General features: G+C 48.5%; 1 protein-coding gene across 2 annotated transcripts; it reads left to right on the forward strand.

Moving 5' to 3' along the window:
• The first annotated feature begins 918 nt into the window (after positions 1-918).
• On the forward strand, positions 919-15,024 carry HPD (4-hydroxyphenylpyruvate dioxygenase). Of its 2 annotated transcripts, XM_053586989.1 has the most exons (14): positions 919-1,044; positions 1,166-1,192; positions 1,719-1,781; positions 2,110-2,214; positions 2,721-2,763; positions 2,958-3,040; positions 4,472-4,561; positions 5,967-6,070; positions 6,492-6,569; positions 7,114-7,276; positions 7,394-7,465; positions 10,031-10,153; positions 14,483-14,599; positions 14,688-15,024. In XM_053586989.1, the coding sequence occupies exons 1-14, from the start codon at positions 1,042-1,044 to the stop codon at positions 14,790-14,792; spliced, it is 1,176 nt and encodes a 391-aa protein (XP_053442964.1). In that variant the 5' UTR covers positions 919-1,041; the 3' UTR covers positions 14,793-15,024. The 2 variants fall into 2 exon arrangements, with proteins under 2 accessions (XP_053442964.1, XP_053442966.1); XM_053586991.1 differs by lacking the exon at positions 7,394-7,465.
• Positions 15,025-16,698: the final 1,674 nt, after the last annotated feature.

A 16,698-nucleotide genomic window follows, 5' to 3' on the forward strand; every position in this document is an offset into this window, starting at 1 on the left:
AGTTTTCTGAGCTGGAAACTTAGACTCAGGGAGCCAAGACAGACACTGGGATCACTGTCCCACTTCACCTGTCTCCTGAATTGTCCGATAAATAGAGAAAAGAAGGGAAATGCTGTCTGGACTGGTCCAATGAGATGCAATTTCAGAATCAAATAGGCCAGAGTTTGAATCTCTGTAGGTCTGTGACCTCAGTTTCCCCATCTATCTGATGGGGATATCAATGTCTACCATCCAAATAGAAGACAATACAGAAATTTCAAGTGTGAGCTCTGGAGTTAGGATAACCTTGTTCACATTCCAGTTCTACCCTGCCACTTGCTAAATTCATGGCCTGGGAAAGTTCTCTAACTGTAAACTAGTGGATCATAACCAGCATTAACAGAGACTGCATTTTGTGCCAAAGACTTATGCTTTACCTCATTTAATCCCCCACCACCCAATTACTGTTCTTATTTTACAGATAGGAAAATTGAGGCTCAGAGGAGTGTAGTGACTTTTCCAAGTCACATAGTCTGTGGTGGAGCCAGGAGCAAACCTTCACACACCTGCCTCTATCCATGACAGAATACAGCCCTTAAATTCTAAACATAAACTACATGCTTGCTATACAAACAGGGCTTTAAGACCCATCCCCAAATTCACACTCGAATTCCCCCTAAGTGAGAATTCTGGAGCCACAGTGCACTCGAGCTGGCCTTGGCTTCTGAGCTTTGGATTCTGGACCGTGATGGCTATAGCCTCAGCCCTGTGGGGGATCCTGGAAAGAGTGTGCCCTTGGCTTCTTGCCTTGGCTCTGCCCCCCGCTGGCTAGTGGACCAGGGTGTCACTCCCCTCTCTGGACCTGGCACCAATGCCCAGTCCAATGAGGTCATGCTGGATCAGTCTTTAGTCCTAGGACCTTCCAAGGTTGAACTCATCTCTCCACCCCCAGGAAAGCCAGGAGGCTGGGGCGGGACCTGCTTGGGGTTAAATATTCCTGTTCAACACTCCCCAGGCCTCTTGTCCCAGTCCTCTTGGCTGGAAGTTTAGCCAAGACCAGTCATGGTAAGTATCTACTTGGGACAATGGCATTCTCCTCTGACCCCATGGGACATGTGCAGTGAGACTTCCAGAAACACCTTGTGTTGGAGCCTCCAAGTTTCACTGTCCTTTTCTTTCTTCTTAGACGACTTACAGTGACAAAGGAGCAAAGGTACGTAAGTGGATAAATGTGGAGGTCTGGGTCTGGAAGGGGGTCAGGGTTCGGGGAGACCATGATGTCAGCTAAGAACAGAAGAGGAATAACTATAATGGATACGTGATGTCCGTGTGTGTACACTCAATTTTATCCTGACTCTCCCAGACTGAATGAGACTCAACTCCTAAAAAATTCTCTCTTCTGCCAATCTCTTAATCCCACCTGTAAGTTCTTTCTAATGTCTAGCTTAAATCATTGTTGCTTCAGCATAAGACTATTTCTCTCTGTGAAACCTATTTTTCTCTTGTGGGAGCTTCCCAATTATTCACCTCTCCCCATCAGGATCTCAATTTGTACATAAGAAACCTCTTTTGAGGCTTGGCAAGGCTGCATCAGGCTCAGCTTCTCCTAAGTTCTGTAATTAGCTTCTCCTAAGTTCTGTAATTCTGGCGTAAGGGAGGTGACTAAGGAAAGCCTCTTTACCTATACTTTTCTAGGCTCTCTTGCAAAGACTCAGCTTTATTCCTCTCTCTTCCTGCAGCCTGAGAGAGGCCGATTCCTCCACTTCCACTCCGTGACTTTCTGGGTTGGCAACGCCAAGCAGGTAGGAAGGAGCCAGGGCAAGGTGTTGGAATGAACAGAGTGCCGACAAGAAGGCCTCCTGCACAGAGGCCTGTGATTGGCTCCTGAGAGGGGAGGCTCAAGGCCAGAGTTAGACCGGTCACTCTGTGACTACTAATCACATCATCAGGGCCATGGACTCCAGCAGGAAACTTATCTAAGGACCTGATGTGCAGGGGTAGCCTTTCTTTCCAGAAGAGTCTCTGCATGGGGGGGTCACATGGCAGCCAGGTTGAGGGGGGCTGAGGGCTCTGTTTTGGGAGGCTCCCAGGCTGGCCCCTCATGAGCCCTGCTATTCTCCTGTGACCCAGGCCGCATCCTTCTACTGCAGCAAGATGGGCTTTGAGCCTCTCGCTTACAGGGGCCTGGAGACGGGCTCCCGGGAGGTTGTCAGCCACGTTATCAAACAAGGGAAGGTAAGTCCATCCCCAGTCCTCCCCAATCTGGGAGACCGGGTCTCTCTACTCTCTGAGGGCTCCTTGGTGTGCATTAGACTGGGAGGCCCATCTCTTCTGGCAGGTGTGCCCCTGGCTCAGGACACAGAGTCTGACAGCTTCCAGAAAGCAGAGCTCAGCCTCATCGGGCCCCCACCCCTGGGCGCCTCTGCTCAACCATGGGCCTTGTAGTGTTGTCTGCTTCTCAGCCCAACGTGGCCCACAGATGTTCAGAAAACCTAGGACATCAGAGCAGGAAGTTTAAGCAGTGCCCTGGGTGGTGGGATCCCTGGAGCAGTCCCTGCAGGAGACCTGACCCATAGCAGGTCTTGCAGGAGAGAAAGCCTCACCCTCGAGGACCAGTGGGAGAAGCTTATGCAGAGAAGGAACTGGAACTCACAGTCCAAGAATCCTGCATGGCAGAGTCCTCTATGGTGGGCAGGGAGTGGGGAGCCACCAGCCACACCTCCTCCTCCTTTGTCTCTTAGATCGTGTTTGTCCTCTCCTCGGCGCTCAATCCCTGGAACAAAGGTGAGGGGCCGAAGTGGGGGTGGGGTGGGCCTTGGGGACATGGCTTTGTGGGTGGGGTCAGGCTTTAGGGAGGGGGTGAGACTGGATGGGGTGTGAGGGGGGCTGAGACTAGGGGGAGATAGAACCCAGAAGGCTGAGAGCCTTGTGAGGAGGGTCCCTCAGACTTCAGTGTCTCCACCCCCCTGCCGCTACAGAGATGGGTGATCACCTGGTGAAACACGGCGACGGAGTGAAGGACATTGCATTCGAGGTGGAGGACTGTGACTACATCGTGCAGGTAAGACCAATCACACCTGGACTGACATGGGAGAGGAAGCATTGAGGTTTGGCCCATCCTGTCTACCATGGGGACCCCATAGGTCAGGGCTGAAGAGACACTGCTATGCCACAGTGACGAGCTTGGACATTGGTCCGTCACACACCTGGGTTCCAGGGATGCTCTGCCCCTTACTGTGTGTCCTCTCTCTGAACCTCAGTTTCCACATCTACAAAATGGGGGTGAGTACAGCAGCTATTTCAGTGAGTAATTATAAAGAGGGAATGAGGCTGGATGTAACTCACACCTGCAATCCCAGCACTTTGGGAGGCCTAGATGGGAGAATCACTGGAGCCCAGAAGTCTGAGACTAGCCTGGGCAACATGGTGATACCTTGTTTCTACAAAAAAAAATTTTTTTTAATTAGCTGGGCATGGTGGCAAATGTGTGTAGTCCTAAAAGAGGCTGAGGTGGGAGAATTGCTTGAGTACAGGAGTTTGAATTTGCGGTGAGCTATGAGGATGCCACTTCACTCTAGCCTGGGCAAGAGAGTGAGACCAAGGAAAAGAGAAAAAAAAGTTTAGCAGTTCAGAGAGTGAATTCCAGAGCCAGACTGCCCAGGTTTGATTCTTATTAGCTGTGCGACTTTGGGCAAGTGACTTAACTTCTCTGTGTTTCAATTTCCTCACCTATACACCTGCAGAATAGAGATAATAATAGCACCTTTTGTATGATGCTGCTGTGAGGATTAAGGTGGTAAATGCCTAAAACAGTGCTTGACACGTGATATAAGCACTAGCATGCAGTAAAGTTTTACTAAATAATTTTAATGGGCAGAGCACTGGGCACTGGGTCTGACATGCAGTAGGTGCTCAATGTTATAAGGTGACGCTTGTAATCTTTTTTTTTTTTGAGACAGAGTCTCACTATGTTGCCCTCGGTAGAGTGCTGTGGCATCATAACTCACAGCAACCTCTAATTCTTGGGTTTAAGCAATTCTTTTGCCTCAGCTTCCCAAGTAGCTGGGACTACAGGCACCTGCCACAACGCCCGGCTATTTTGTGGTTGTAATTGTCATTGTCATTTGGCAGGCCCGGGCTAGGATCAAACCAGCCAGCTCCGGTGTATGTGGCTGGCGCCCTAGCCACTGAGCTACAAGCGCCGAGCTGATGCTTTTTAATCTTATCCACCAACTCTTTTTACAGATGAGGAAATTGAGGACTGAGACAAGGAAGGGTCACAGAGTGAGTTAGCAGAGGCAGGACATTCACCTCAACTCTGCACCTGGGCCTCAATTTCCCTAGCTGCCAAGTGCACATGAGGCGTGAGTGTCATGAGTAACTGAGCCAGCTTGCGGCAGAACCATGCAGAAGGCCAGTGAGCAGGAGAGGCAGGCAAGGGCTCTGGGAGACTTCAGCTCTCATGGCTTCCCCCAACCCGTCTCCTTCACAGAAAGCCCGGGAACGGGGTGCCAAAATTGTGCGGGAGCCCTGGGTGGAGCAGGACAAGTTTGGGAAGGTGAAGTTTGCTGTGCTGCAGACGGTGAGTTAACTTCAGTGCCCCTCCTGCTGTTAGGGGTCCCCCAGCTGACTCTAATACACCACCCCACCCGTGCGCCTCGGAGCACAGACATTCTCCCTCAAGGCTGACCACCTGCAATGCTTGGCCAACTGCAGAGGCTGACAGGGACTACCCATCACTCCTCCCAGGCTTCTCTGCCTCCCGGGGCTGGGGATGGCTGACAGCAAGGGGGCTTTGAAGAAAGGAGAAGGATGAGGCTAGGGGAAGCCACATCTGGCCCTAGCTATGTGACTTGGACAAACCACTTAACCTTTCTACAACTCTTTAAGTCAGCAAGGCTGACTGGGTGCAGGGGCTCAGGCCTGTATTCCCGACACTCTGGGAGGCTGAGTCAGGAGGATCACTTGAGCCCACAAGTTCAAGGCTGTAGTGAGCTATGACGGTCCCACTGTACTCCAGCCAGGACACCACAGTGAGACCCTGTCTCTAAAAGAAAAAAGAAAGAGCAAGACTAGAGTTAGACCTGTGTGACCAAGGACACACTACTTAACCTTTTTGTGCTTCACTATCTTCAGCCATGACCCCTCATAAGGTTGTTGTAAGGATCAAATAAGGTCATTTGTGTACAACACCGTGACAATGACAGTGTCTGGCACATTGTAGACACTCAGTAAAGCATTATAGACACTTAGGAAAGCATTCGTGTCAAATATAATCATAGGTCTTACCTCCTCAAGATTAAATTAACATAGGGATTCTTGAAATGGTTGCTAGAGCTCTTCAATATAATCTCATCCAATGCCCTCATGGATTCTTAATTTCAACACACTTTTATTGAACACCTACAATTTGCCAGGCACTGGGCTAGGCGCAGGGGATGCCATGATGAGCAAAACAGTGCCCCTGGCTGGGCACCTGTAGCTCAGCAGGTAGGGTGCCAGACACGTACACCGGAGCTGGCGGGTTTGAATCCAGTCTGGGCCTGTCAAATAACAATTACAACTACAACCAACAAACAGCCAGGTGTTGTGGTGGGCACCTGTAGTCCCAGCTACTTGGGAGGCTGAGGTAAGAGAATCGCTTAAGCCCAAGAGTTTGAGGTTGCTGTGAGCTGTGAAGCCACAGCACTCTACTGAGTGGGACATAATGAGACTCTGTCTCAAAAACAAAAACAAAACAAACAAACAAATAAACATAAAGAGCCTAGTCTTATGGGGCAGATACTATGTCAAAGAAATTAATTCCCAAACAAGTGGGAGATGGTAGTTTATTCCAGAAAGGGGAAGCAACTTGCCTAAAATGACATATCGAGTTAGAGTCAGATGCAGGTTGGAACCCAGAGCTGTGCTGGCACCATGAAATGTGACCTGGCCTTGGTGTGGATGGGCGCTCAGGGGCCGAGCCAGGCTGTTTTCCACCCTTATAGTATGGTGACACCACACACACCCTGGTGGAAAAGATGAACTACACCGGCCGGTTCTTGCCTGGATTTGAGGCCACGACATTCAAAGATCCGCTACTTTCTAAGCTGTGAGTGTCCCTCAGGACTGGGGTGGAGTGGAATGCCCTGAGATAGTATGAAAAGCAGTGTCCCCTCTCCTCCCTGGGGCTGGGCTTTTCTGATGAGGCAGAGCACCTGGAGCCCGCTGGAGAACTCCTGAAAGGGCTCTTGAAAAGGTGACAGAGGCTCTGACCAGACTGCCCAGCTTCAAGTGCCAGCTCTGTCACTTCATAGCCCTTTAACGTTCGGCGAGTTGCTTCATTTCTCTATGCCTCAGTTTCTTCATCTATAAAATGGGGACAGTAATAGCATGTGAGTTGACAAATAAAGTGCCTGGCACATAATTAGTACCACAACAGCATGTGCTATTATTATCATTGAGGGATCCAGTGAGAAAGGAGGAGCTCTGTGGGGTAACCTTCCCACTCCCCAGCTCCTTTCCTTCCCCAGGCCCAAGTGCAGTCTCGACATTATCGACCACATTGTAGGAAACCAGCCTGATCAGGAGATGGTGCCGGCCTCGGAATGGTGAGCCCCTGGCCCTCCTCCTTCTCCCCTCTCAACAGTGACAGCTCCTCAGTGGGCCGGGCCTGCTTCCCAGTTCTTGCACAAAAGGAGAAAACAGAGCATAAGATGGAAGGAGTGAGCCTGAGGTTACTGACTCGTTTGTTCACTGTAAAACTATCATCTTGGACAGCAGAGGATTTAAGGCCCAGAGTGACCCACAGGTCCTCCCTCTGAGGAACCTCGGGGGATCACAGCCCAGGGATGCTGGGAGGAAAACTGTCACGACCCAAACAGCACGCTTGTCCAAATTAGAAGCGCGTGCTCCTTTCTCAAAGCACTTTACCTCCATCTGTTGGAGCGTTGCCATCCTATGTATTTGTTATCAGACACTTCCATCTACAGGAGAATTATCTTAATAAAGGTATAAATTTATGACGTAGATGATTTAAATGCCATATCCTTTCTGGAGCATGCTCAGGAACAAATTCTGAAAGGTGGAAATGGGATGGGGAGATAATTCCAAGATAGCCCTCAAAGCAAATATGTCCTCCCGGCCACCCTGCAGGTACCTGAAAAACCTACAGTTCCACCGTTTCTGGTCTGTGGATGACACGCAGGTGCACACGGAATACAGCTCTCTGCGTTCCATTGTGGTGGCCAACTATGAGGAATCCATCAAGATGCCCATTAATGAGCCAGCTCCAGGCAGGAAGAAGTCCCAGATCCAGGTAGGGCCTCCCCAGCTGGGGAAGAAGAGAACAAGAAAAGGGTTTGAGGGCTCTTGCAAGAGCAGGGGTGTGGGTGATGGCGCAGATGACAGTGATCTCCTTGTTTCCCTCTCCCAGGAATATGTGGACTATAATGGAGGTGCTGGGGTCCAGCACATTGCTCTCAAGACTGAAGACATCATCATGGCGGTTAGAACCCCATGTCTGGTCCTCATTCCCCTCCCATTCAACTTTAGGGATGATGGGTGGCGCCTGTGGCTCAACGGAGTAGGGTGCCGGCCCCATGTGCCGGAGGTGGTGGGTTCAAACCCAGCCCTGGCCAAAACTGCAAAAAAAAAAAAAAGTCAACTTTAAGAATGGTTTCTGCAAAATGGGGAGGGAGGGAACAGCATCAGCCCCGGGCCTCCTTCTCTGGCCTGGAGGGCTGACAGGGCCCCCTCACTGGTTCCTGCACCTCAAGTGCACCGACGTCCCCACCCCTCCCTGGAGAGTTCAGTCTCCACAGAACCTCCGGGCTCTTGAGGCTGCAGGTACCAGAGTATCAGGAGGCCTAGGTTGTGGTCCTAGTTCCATCAGTGGCACACTGTGTGTCTCTAGGGGGTTTGATCCTCTCTCTGATCTTCAGGTCTCTCACCTTGAAAGTAGGGACATTAGGCTACAAGATCAATTACATCCTTTTAGCCAAATCAAATGTCCTGCATCTGTAGATCCAGACTGTACAGAGGCTAGCTCTACTTATTCCTTAAGCGGCACTATGGCAGAGCAGACAAGGGCCTGGACTGTCCCATCCAATCCTGGCCCCACCAAGAATTCACTGCATGACCCCTGGCAACTCCATTCATTCATTCTCGTAATATGCACTGTTTTAGGTACTTGGGATACATCAGCAAAAAATAGTTTCTGCCTTTACAGAGCAATAAACAAAAAAAGTAAAATATATATGTGAGTGCTCTGGAAGAAAATACTTCAGGGAAGAGGGAAAGTGATGGTAAGGAGAGTTGTACATTTCAGTCGGGTGGTCAGGGCAGGCCTCATTGAGAAGGAGACATTTCAGAACACAAAATGATACAGGGAGAGAAGCCCGTGGAAATCAGGAGAAAAAAATGTCCCAGGGAGTTTGAGACCAGCCTGAACAAGAGTGACCCTGTCTCTACTAAAAATAGGAAAACTACTTGGGCATTGTGGTGGGAGCCTGTAGTCCAGCTACCTGGGAGTCTGAGGCAAGAAAATCACTTGAGGGTGGTGCCTGTGGCTCAGTGAGTAGGGCACTGGACCCATATACCAAGGGTGATGGCTTCAAGCCCGGCCCCATCCAAACTGCAACAAAAAAATAGCCAGGCATGGTGGCAGGCGCCTGTAGTCCCAGCTACTTGGGAGGCTGAGGCAAGAGAATCACCTAAACCCAACAGCTGGAGGTTGCTGTGAGCTGTGATGCCACAGCACTCTACCGAGGGTGACAAAGTAAGACTCTTTCTCTTAAAAAAAAAAAAAAAAAAGAAAGAAAAGAAAAGAAAAAAAGAGGATCACTTGAACCCAGGAGTTTTGAGGTTTCTTTGAGCTATGATGCCAAGCACTCCATCCTGGATGACAGAATGAGACTCTGTCTCAAAAAAAAAAAAAGAAAAACATTACAGGAAGAAGAAAGCCAGGCCAGGGGTGCCTAGAAGATTGAGGGAATAGTAAGGAGGTGGGTCCAGCAGGAACGGGATGAGCAAGGGAGAGAAGGTAGGAGTGGAGACAGATGGAGAGGGCCACAGTAACAACTTTGAATATGACACCAAGACTTGGTACCTCCGTGGGTGCCAAACAGAGGAATGACATAATTTATCTTGTATTTTTTTTCTTTGTAGAGACAGAGTTTCACTTTGTCACCCTTGGTAGAGTGCCATGGTGTCACACAGCTCACAGCAACCTCCAACTCCTGGGCTTAGGCGAGTCTCTTGCCTCAGCCTCCCGAGTAGCTGGGACTACAGGCGCCCGCCACAACGCCTGGTTATTTTTTTGTTGCAACTCAGCCAGGGCTGGGTTTGAACCCACCACCCTCAGTATATGGGGCCGGCGCCCTACCCACTGAGCCACAGGCGCTGCCCAATTTATCTCTTTTTTTTTTTTTTTTTTTTTTGGTTTTTGGCCAGGGCTGGGTTTGAACCCACCACCTCCAGCATATGGGACCGGCGCCCTACCCCTTGAGCCACGGGCACCACCCCAATTTATCTCTTAATAAAATTATTTTGGCTACTATGGTGAGAATAGATATTTAATTTCTCAATGCCTGCCTCAGTTTCCCTAGTTATAAGATGGGGATAATAATCACTCAGAAGCAGGCCAGGCATGATGGCTCACACCTTTGATCTTTGAGAGGCTGAGATGAAAGAATCAGTAGAGCCCAGGAGTTTGAGGATGCAGTGAGCTACAGATCATGCCACTGCACTCCAGTCTGGGTGACAGAGAGGCCCTGTCTCTAAAAAATAATGAATTAATTAATCATCAAGATGCCTCAAAAGATTTCTGTATGACACAGTGAGGCAATATGTAGAAAGCACCTGAGACGGTCACTCACTGGGAGCATTCCATAGTGCTAGCAGTTTCTGTTGTAATGGAGCCCATGACAGGGAAGGAAGGGACGAGGTCACACTGTATGTACCCTGGCAGTTGAGGGGAGCTAGGATGGGGACCCAGCACATCCAGTATCCCACTGGCCACGGGAGTTGAACATGGAAAAAGGAGGCTGACCTCAATCTTGCTCTGAGACAGATTCGCCACTTGAGAGAGAGAGGCATGGAGTTCTTGGCTGTCCCTTCAACATACTACAAACAACTGCGGGAGAACCTCAAGACTGCCAAGATCCGGGTGAAGGAGAGCATTGACGTCCTAGAGGTGAGGCCTGGGCAACGTCCTTAGCCAGGTGGGAGATCAGAGCTCCAAGTTCCATCTTGCCTCACAAGATGAAAGATGCCTCACAAGATGTTGTCTAAGCCCCTACCTGCATCAGGCACACAGTCTCAGAGGGAAAAGCAGACCAGGACCCCTTCCTGGACTGGACCTGGATTCTGGGGTGGGGTATGAAGAGGGGAGAAAGAAGACAAACAAATAAATAATGAAAACATTATCACAGAGAAAGAGTTGGTGTCAGGAAGTTAAAATGATCTGGGGCTACTTTAAAGAGAGTGGTCATGAAGGTGAGATGACATTTAAGTGCAATCCAGATAACGCCTTCCTGGCAGAGGAATAGGAAGTGCAAGGGTCCTGAGGCAGGGGCAAGCTCTGAGGGTCTGAGAAACAGAAAGGTGGCCAGAATGGATGAAAGGTTGTGTTTGAGGAGTAACCTGGGTCAGACAGGTAGGCAGGAACAGACTCTTCCTGTGGGCTATTTAAGAGTTTGGATTTTGAAAACAAAAAATAAAAATAAAAAATAAAAAAATAAAAGAGTTTGGATTTTGAGGCGGCACCCCTAGCTCAGTAGGTAGGGTGCTGGCCACATACATGGAGACTGGCAGGTTTGAGCTCAACCAGGGCCAGCTAAAATCAACAGTGACAACAGCAACAACAACAACAAAATAGAGCCAGGCATTGTGGCAGACACCTGTAGTCCTAGCTACTTGGGAGGCTGAGGCAAGAGAATTGCTTAAGCCCAAGAGTTGGAGGCTGCTGTGAGCTGTGACGCCACAGCACTCTACCCAGGGTAACATAGTGAGACTGTCTCAAAAAAAAAAAAAAAAAAAAAAAAGAGTTTGGATTTTGTTCTATGCCTAAAAATCATTGGAGGTGCTTTTGCTTTGTTTTTAAGTTTTATTGATATATATCACATATGTCAACTTTTTAAAGTGTTCCATTCAATGGGTTTTTTTTTTGCAGTTTTTGCCTGGGGCTGGGTTTAAACCCGCCACCTCCAGCATATGGGACCCGTGCCCTACTCCTTTGAGCCACAGGCACCTCCCAATTCAATGTTTTTTTAATCTATGTGTTATGTTGTGTAACCATCAAAATCAATTTTAGAATCTTTCATCACCCCAAGAAGAAACCTGGTACCTTTTAGCCATGGTGACCCAATCTCTCCATCCCCTTCCTCCCTCCTGCCTCAGCCCTAGGAAACTGCTAACCTACCTTCAGTCTCTATAAATTTGCCTATTTTGGACTTTTCAAGAAATGGAATCACACCATAAGCTTGTTGTGACTGACCTTTTCACTTAGCATAATGTTTTCAAAGTTCATCCATGTTGAAGCCTGCATCAGGGCTTCATTCCTTTTTAAGCCTAATAATATTCCACCCTATTGCCACATCTTATTTATCCATTCATCAGTGATAGATATTTGGGTTGTTTCCACTTTTTGGCTACTATAAACAATGCTGTTGTGAACATTTGTGCACAAGGTTTCTTTAGACGTATGTTTTCAAGTCTCTTTGGTATAGGCTGGGCGGTAGCTCATGCCTGTAATCCCAGCACTCTGGGAGGCCAAGGAGGAGATGGGTGGATTGTCTGAGCTCAGGAGTTTGAGACCAGCTTGAGCAAGAGCAGGACCCATCTCTAAAAATAGCTAGGCGTTACGGTGGGCACCTATAGCCCCAGCTACTTAGGAGACTGAGGCAAGAGAATCACTGGAACCTAAGAGTTTGAGGTTGCTGTGAGCTATGACGCCATGGCACTCTACCCAGGGATACAAAGTGAGACTGTCTCAAAAAAAAAAATTCTCTTTGGTATATATTAGGGTATCTATCTAGGAGTGACTCAGTGACTCACATGGGATCTCCATGTTTAACATTTTGGCAGGCCCAGCTGTGTTCGAACCTGCCAGCTCGTGTATGTGGCTGGTGCCCTAGCCGTTGAGCTACAGGTGCCAAGCCATCCATGTTTAACATTTCAAAAAAATTCCATCTATCCGAGTCACAGCACAAAAAAAAAAAAAAAAAAAAAAAAAATTCCAGACTGTTTTCCAGAGTTTTTGCACCGTTTTACTTTTCCCCCAGCAACATATGAGTGTTCTGATAGCTACTCCCTTCTGATAACAAGGGAGAGACATGGTCTAATCTTTTAAATGATCTCACTGATGTTTGTAGAGAGGACAGACTGTAAGGAAGCAAGAGGGAAGCAGGGAGCAGTCTTGACAGTGGTCTAGATAGGGACTGTGGCAGCGGAGTAGTAATAGGACAATTTGGGGATATATTTGTAAGTGGCTGGAACTGCTAGGGAAAGGGGTATTTTCCTGGCTTTGGTGGGGAGAGGAACCCCTATGGACTTTTTTTTTTTTTTTTTGAGACAGAGTCTTACTTGTCACTCTCAATAGAGTACCCTAGCATCACAGCTCACAGCAACCTCAAACTCTTGGGCTCAAGTGATTCTCTTGCCTCAGCCTCCCAAGTAGCTGGGACTGCAGGCACCTGCCACAAGTAGCACCTGCCCAGATACTTTTTGTTTGTTTGTTTTTTTAATTAAATCATAGCCCTGTACATTAATGCAATCATGGGGTACAATGTGCTGGTTTTATATACAATTTGAAATATTTTCATAAAACTGGTTAACATAGCCTTCACGGCATTTTCTTAGTTATTGTGTTAAGACATTTATATTCTACACTTAGTAAATTTCACATGTACCCTTGTAAGATGCACCGTAGGTGTGTTCCCACCAATTACCCTCCCTCTACCCATCCTCCCTCCTCCCTTCCCCTCTTTTTCCCCTTATCCCCTTCTTCTTGGGCTATAATTGGGTTATAGCTTTCATATGAAATTGGTTTCATAGTGATTCTCTTGCCTCAGCCTCCCAGGTAGGTGGGACTCCAGGCACCTGCCACAATGCCCGGCTATTTTTTGTTGCAGTTTGGCCAGGGCTGGGTTTGAACCTGTCACCTCAGTATATGAGGCCGGCATCCTACCCACTGAGTCACAGGCACCGCAGTGTTGGCTTTTTTTTTATGTTGAGTAATTTGAGTTTGCTGTAGATCCTAGTTATCAAGCTTTTGTCTGATTCATAATATGCGAATATCTTTTTTTTTTTTTCTGAGACAGAGCCGCAAGCTGTCACCCTGGGTAGAGTGCTGTGACATCCCAGCTCACAGCAACCTCCAACTCCTGGGCTCAAGCAATTCTCCTGCCTCTGCCGCCCAAGTAGCTGGGACTCCAGGCACCTGCCACAAGCCTAGCAATTTTTTGGTTGCAGCTGTCATTGTTGTTTGGCGGGCCTGGGCTGGATTCGAACCCGCCAGCTCAGGTGTATGTGGCTGGCGCCCTAACCACTTGAGCCATGGGCGCTGAGCCGCAAATATCTTTTCCTGGTTGTCTGTTTGCTTTGGTTGTTGTCTCCTTAGCTGTACAGAAGCTTTTCAATTTAGCACTTTGGAAGGCTGAGACGGGTGGATTGCCTGAGCTCACAGGTTCAAAACCAACATGAGCAAGAGCAAGACTCCGTCTCTAAAAAAAAAAAAGCTGGGCATTGTGGCAGGGGCCTGTAGACCCAGCTACTTGGGAGGCTGAGGCAAGAGAATTGCTTAAGCCCAAGAGTTTGAGGTTGCTGTGAGCTATGATGCCACAGCACTCTACCAAGGGCGATCAAGTGATACTCTGTCTTAAAAAAAAAAACCAAACTATTCATTTTAATTAAGTCCCATTTGTTTATTTTTGTTGTTGTAATTGCCACTGAAGTCTTCTTCATGAAGTCTTTCCCCAGTCCGATAACTTCAAGTGTTTTCCCCACAGTTTCTTCTAGGATTTTTATTGTTTTATGCCTCAGATTTAGATCTTTTATCCATCTTGAATCAATTTTAGTGAGTGGAGAAAGGTGCGGGTCCCGTTTCAGTCTTTTACATGTAGTTTTCCAGTTCCCCCAGCACCTTTTATTGAATAGGGATTCTTTCCCCCAGTGTATGTTCTTGTTTGGTTTATCAAAGATTAGGTGGCTGTAAGAAGTTAGTTTCGTTTCATGGTTTTCTATTAGGTTCCAGATGCCTATGTCTCTATTTTTGTGACAATACCATGCTGTTTTAATCACTATGGCCTTATAGCACAGCCTCACGTCTGCTAGGCTAATGCCCCCCGCTTTTATTAGTAAGATTTGCCTTGGCTGCATGAGGCTTTTTCTGGTTCCATACAAAACGAAGAATGTTTTTTTCCAAATCTTGAAAGTATCCCTATGGACTTTCTAAGAATCCCACCACACCAGGCTAGAAGGGTGGGCCAGTCTCCCTCAGCAGAGCGCCCTGTCTACCGCCTAGGAGCTGAAAATCCTGGTGGACTACGACGAGAAAGGCTACCTCCTGCAGATCTTCACCAAACCTATGCAAGACCGGCCCACGCTCTTCCTGGAAGTCATCCAACGCCACAACCACCAGGTGCAGCCTGTCCCTAGCAGGCCCCCCTAATGCAGGTAGCACGACGGTCTTTCGGGGTCCCCAGCTCACCTCCTGTCTCCCGTTCCAGGGTTTTGGAGCCGGCAACTTCAATTCACTGTTCAAGGCTTTCGAGGAGGAGCAGCATCTCCGTGGCAATCTCACCGACTTTGAGACCAACGGGGTGGTCTCTTGACACCTCCCTGCCCACCCCGCTTGGCTCATCGAGACTCCGCCCGCTGTTTCCGGAACATGCCGGTCCAAGCTCCGCCCAGAGCTTCAGAGTCTCTCCCCACACTTGTCCCGCCCTCTAGGCCCCGCCCACCAGTCAGCTCCGGGCCCAGGCTCCGCCCACCTCTGGTCAAGCTCCCTCGCTCAGACTACAGTCTACTTCAGCCCTCACCAGTAAAGCGGACTCCGCTCCAATACAGTCAGTGTGTTGTGTTTGTGCCCGACGAGGAGCAATGGCGTCCCTTCACCGCTAGGGGGAGCCCAGGGCGCCAACGCTGCCGGGGAGACTGCGTTGAGGGTTGGAGCGCTTGGGCGCTTGACCCTTTGGCGCAGATGTGAGCGCTTGGCTAAGTGGAATCGCGCCGGTAGGGGGAATTCTGGAACCAGAGGAGGCAGGGGACTGACACTCCCTGGAAAGACAGAAACACCTTTTCATAAAGTGGTAAATGCTCTAAGACAATAAATAGCAGGTGATGGGATTGTGTGGAGGTGAAGATGGCAGGGGAACTAATTTCTATCAAGCGAAGGCCCCCTTGAGGAGGTGACATTTGGGGGCCAGCCATGGGAAAATCCGGGAAAATAGGATGCCAGGAAAAGAGAACAGCAAGGGAACGGAGCTTGGCAGCATCTTGCTTTATGATTTCTAAAGATGAGCTGTCCTTAATTTTGCCACTCAGAGCCCAAACCTCCCAACATGAGTGGAAACAGTGCCAAGGGACTTAAGGGGCAACATCCTTGCTCAGCAACCACAAGACGTGGTGCCTTGGTTCTTGGTCTGAGGGGATCTGAGCCCCCCAACTTTCCACCTCCACCCTCAGCAGAGCAGCCACCACTGCCCACCGTCCCCCCGCCCCCTTCCAGGCACTTGCTTCTAGTGAGGTCTCCTTTAGGATGGGAGAGGAGCTGCTGGTCCTAAAACCCTTGGAAGGAAATTCTTTCCTCAAAACCACAGAAGAGGTAGGAGACAAATTAGGTCTTTTCTTCCAATGCTTAACACCTCCCTGAGGATAAGCCAACTCAGAACTAGGAGCAGACAGGTCTTAGGGTAAGAAAAACAATCCACCAGGGCACAGTGGCTCACACCTGTAACACCAGTGCAAAAATACCCTCCCTCTATTCTCCTGTGAATTATGCAAAGAATGGAAATTCTATAACCCAGCAGGTTGCAAACTGGTAGCTTACAGGCCAAATCTGGCTCACAGATGTATTTTATTTTGCCTGCATGCTTTCAAACAAATTGGTGCCATTATAGCTCAAACCACGACCTCAAACTCTTGGGCTCAAGCAATCCTGTCTCAGCCTCCCAAGTGGCTGGGACTAAAGGTGCCCACTACCACATTCAGTTAATTAAAAACATTTTATTTATTTATTTTTGTAGAGACAGAATCTCGGTAAGTTGCTCAGGCTGGCCTTGAGCTCCTGTGCTCAAGTGATCCTCCTGCCTTAGCCTATCAAAGTGTTGAGATTACAGCTGTACCTGGCCCATATTACATCTGTCCTTCACTGAGATACCACAGATACCAACCACAGGCTCCTCGTCACTCCTATATGGATCCATCATTGCTGAGACCTACTGGGCAAAACATCTATACGATGCTGCAAACACTGGACGTATTTAATTCTTCTCAGCTTGTACTATTTTATTAGCCCTTCCCCCCTCAAATGCAGACCAGAGAGATGTCTTAAGTGTTAAACATTCCTCAGGAAACATTTCCCAAAGTTATAGCGATAGTAATAGGATATGATACTTGAGCCCCATTTCCTTAATTGCAGACCATTAACAATGTTAGCTACCTAAGGTTTTAGGAAAAAATGTAAAAGGAAAACAAACTGTGGAAGACCTAGTCTAATTTTAATCCAGTTTACAGAAT

The sequence above is a fragment of the Nycticebus coucang genome, chromosome 4 (genome assembly GCF_027406575.1).
Source record: "Nycticebus coucang isolate mNycCou1 chromosome 4, mNycCou1.pri, whole genome shotgun sequence".
Lineage (NCBI taxonomy): Eukaryota > Metazoa > Chordata > Mammalia > Primates > Lorisidae > Nycticebus > Nycticebus coucang.

What these genes read in the sequence shown, in the direction of transcription:
- HPD (XM_053586989.1), top strand. An exon ending in GATCCGCTACTTTCTAAGCT is followed by an intron (nt 6,071 to 6,491) that starts GTGAGTGTCCCT and finishes TTCCTTCCCCAG; the next exon opens with GCCCAAGTGCAGTCTCGACA. An exon ending in CTGAAGACATCATCATGGCG is followed by an intron (nt 7,466 to 10,030) that starts GTTAGAACCCCA and finishes GCTCTGAGACAG; the next exon opens with ATTCGCCACTTGAGAGAGAG.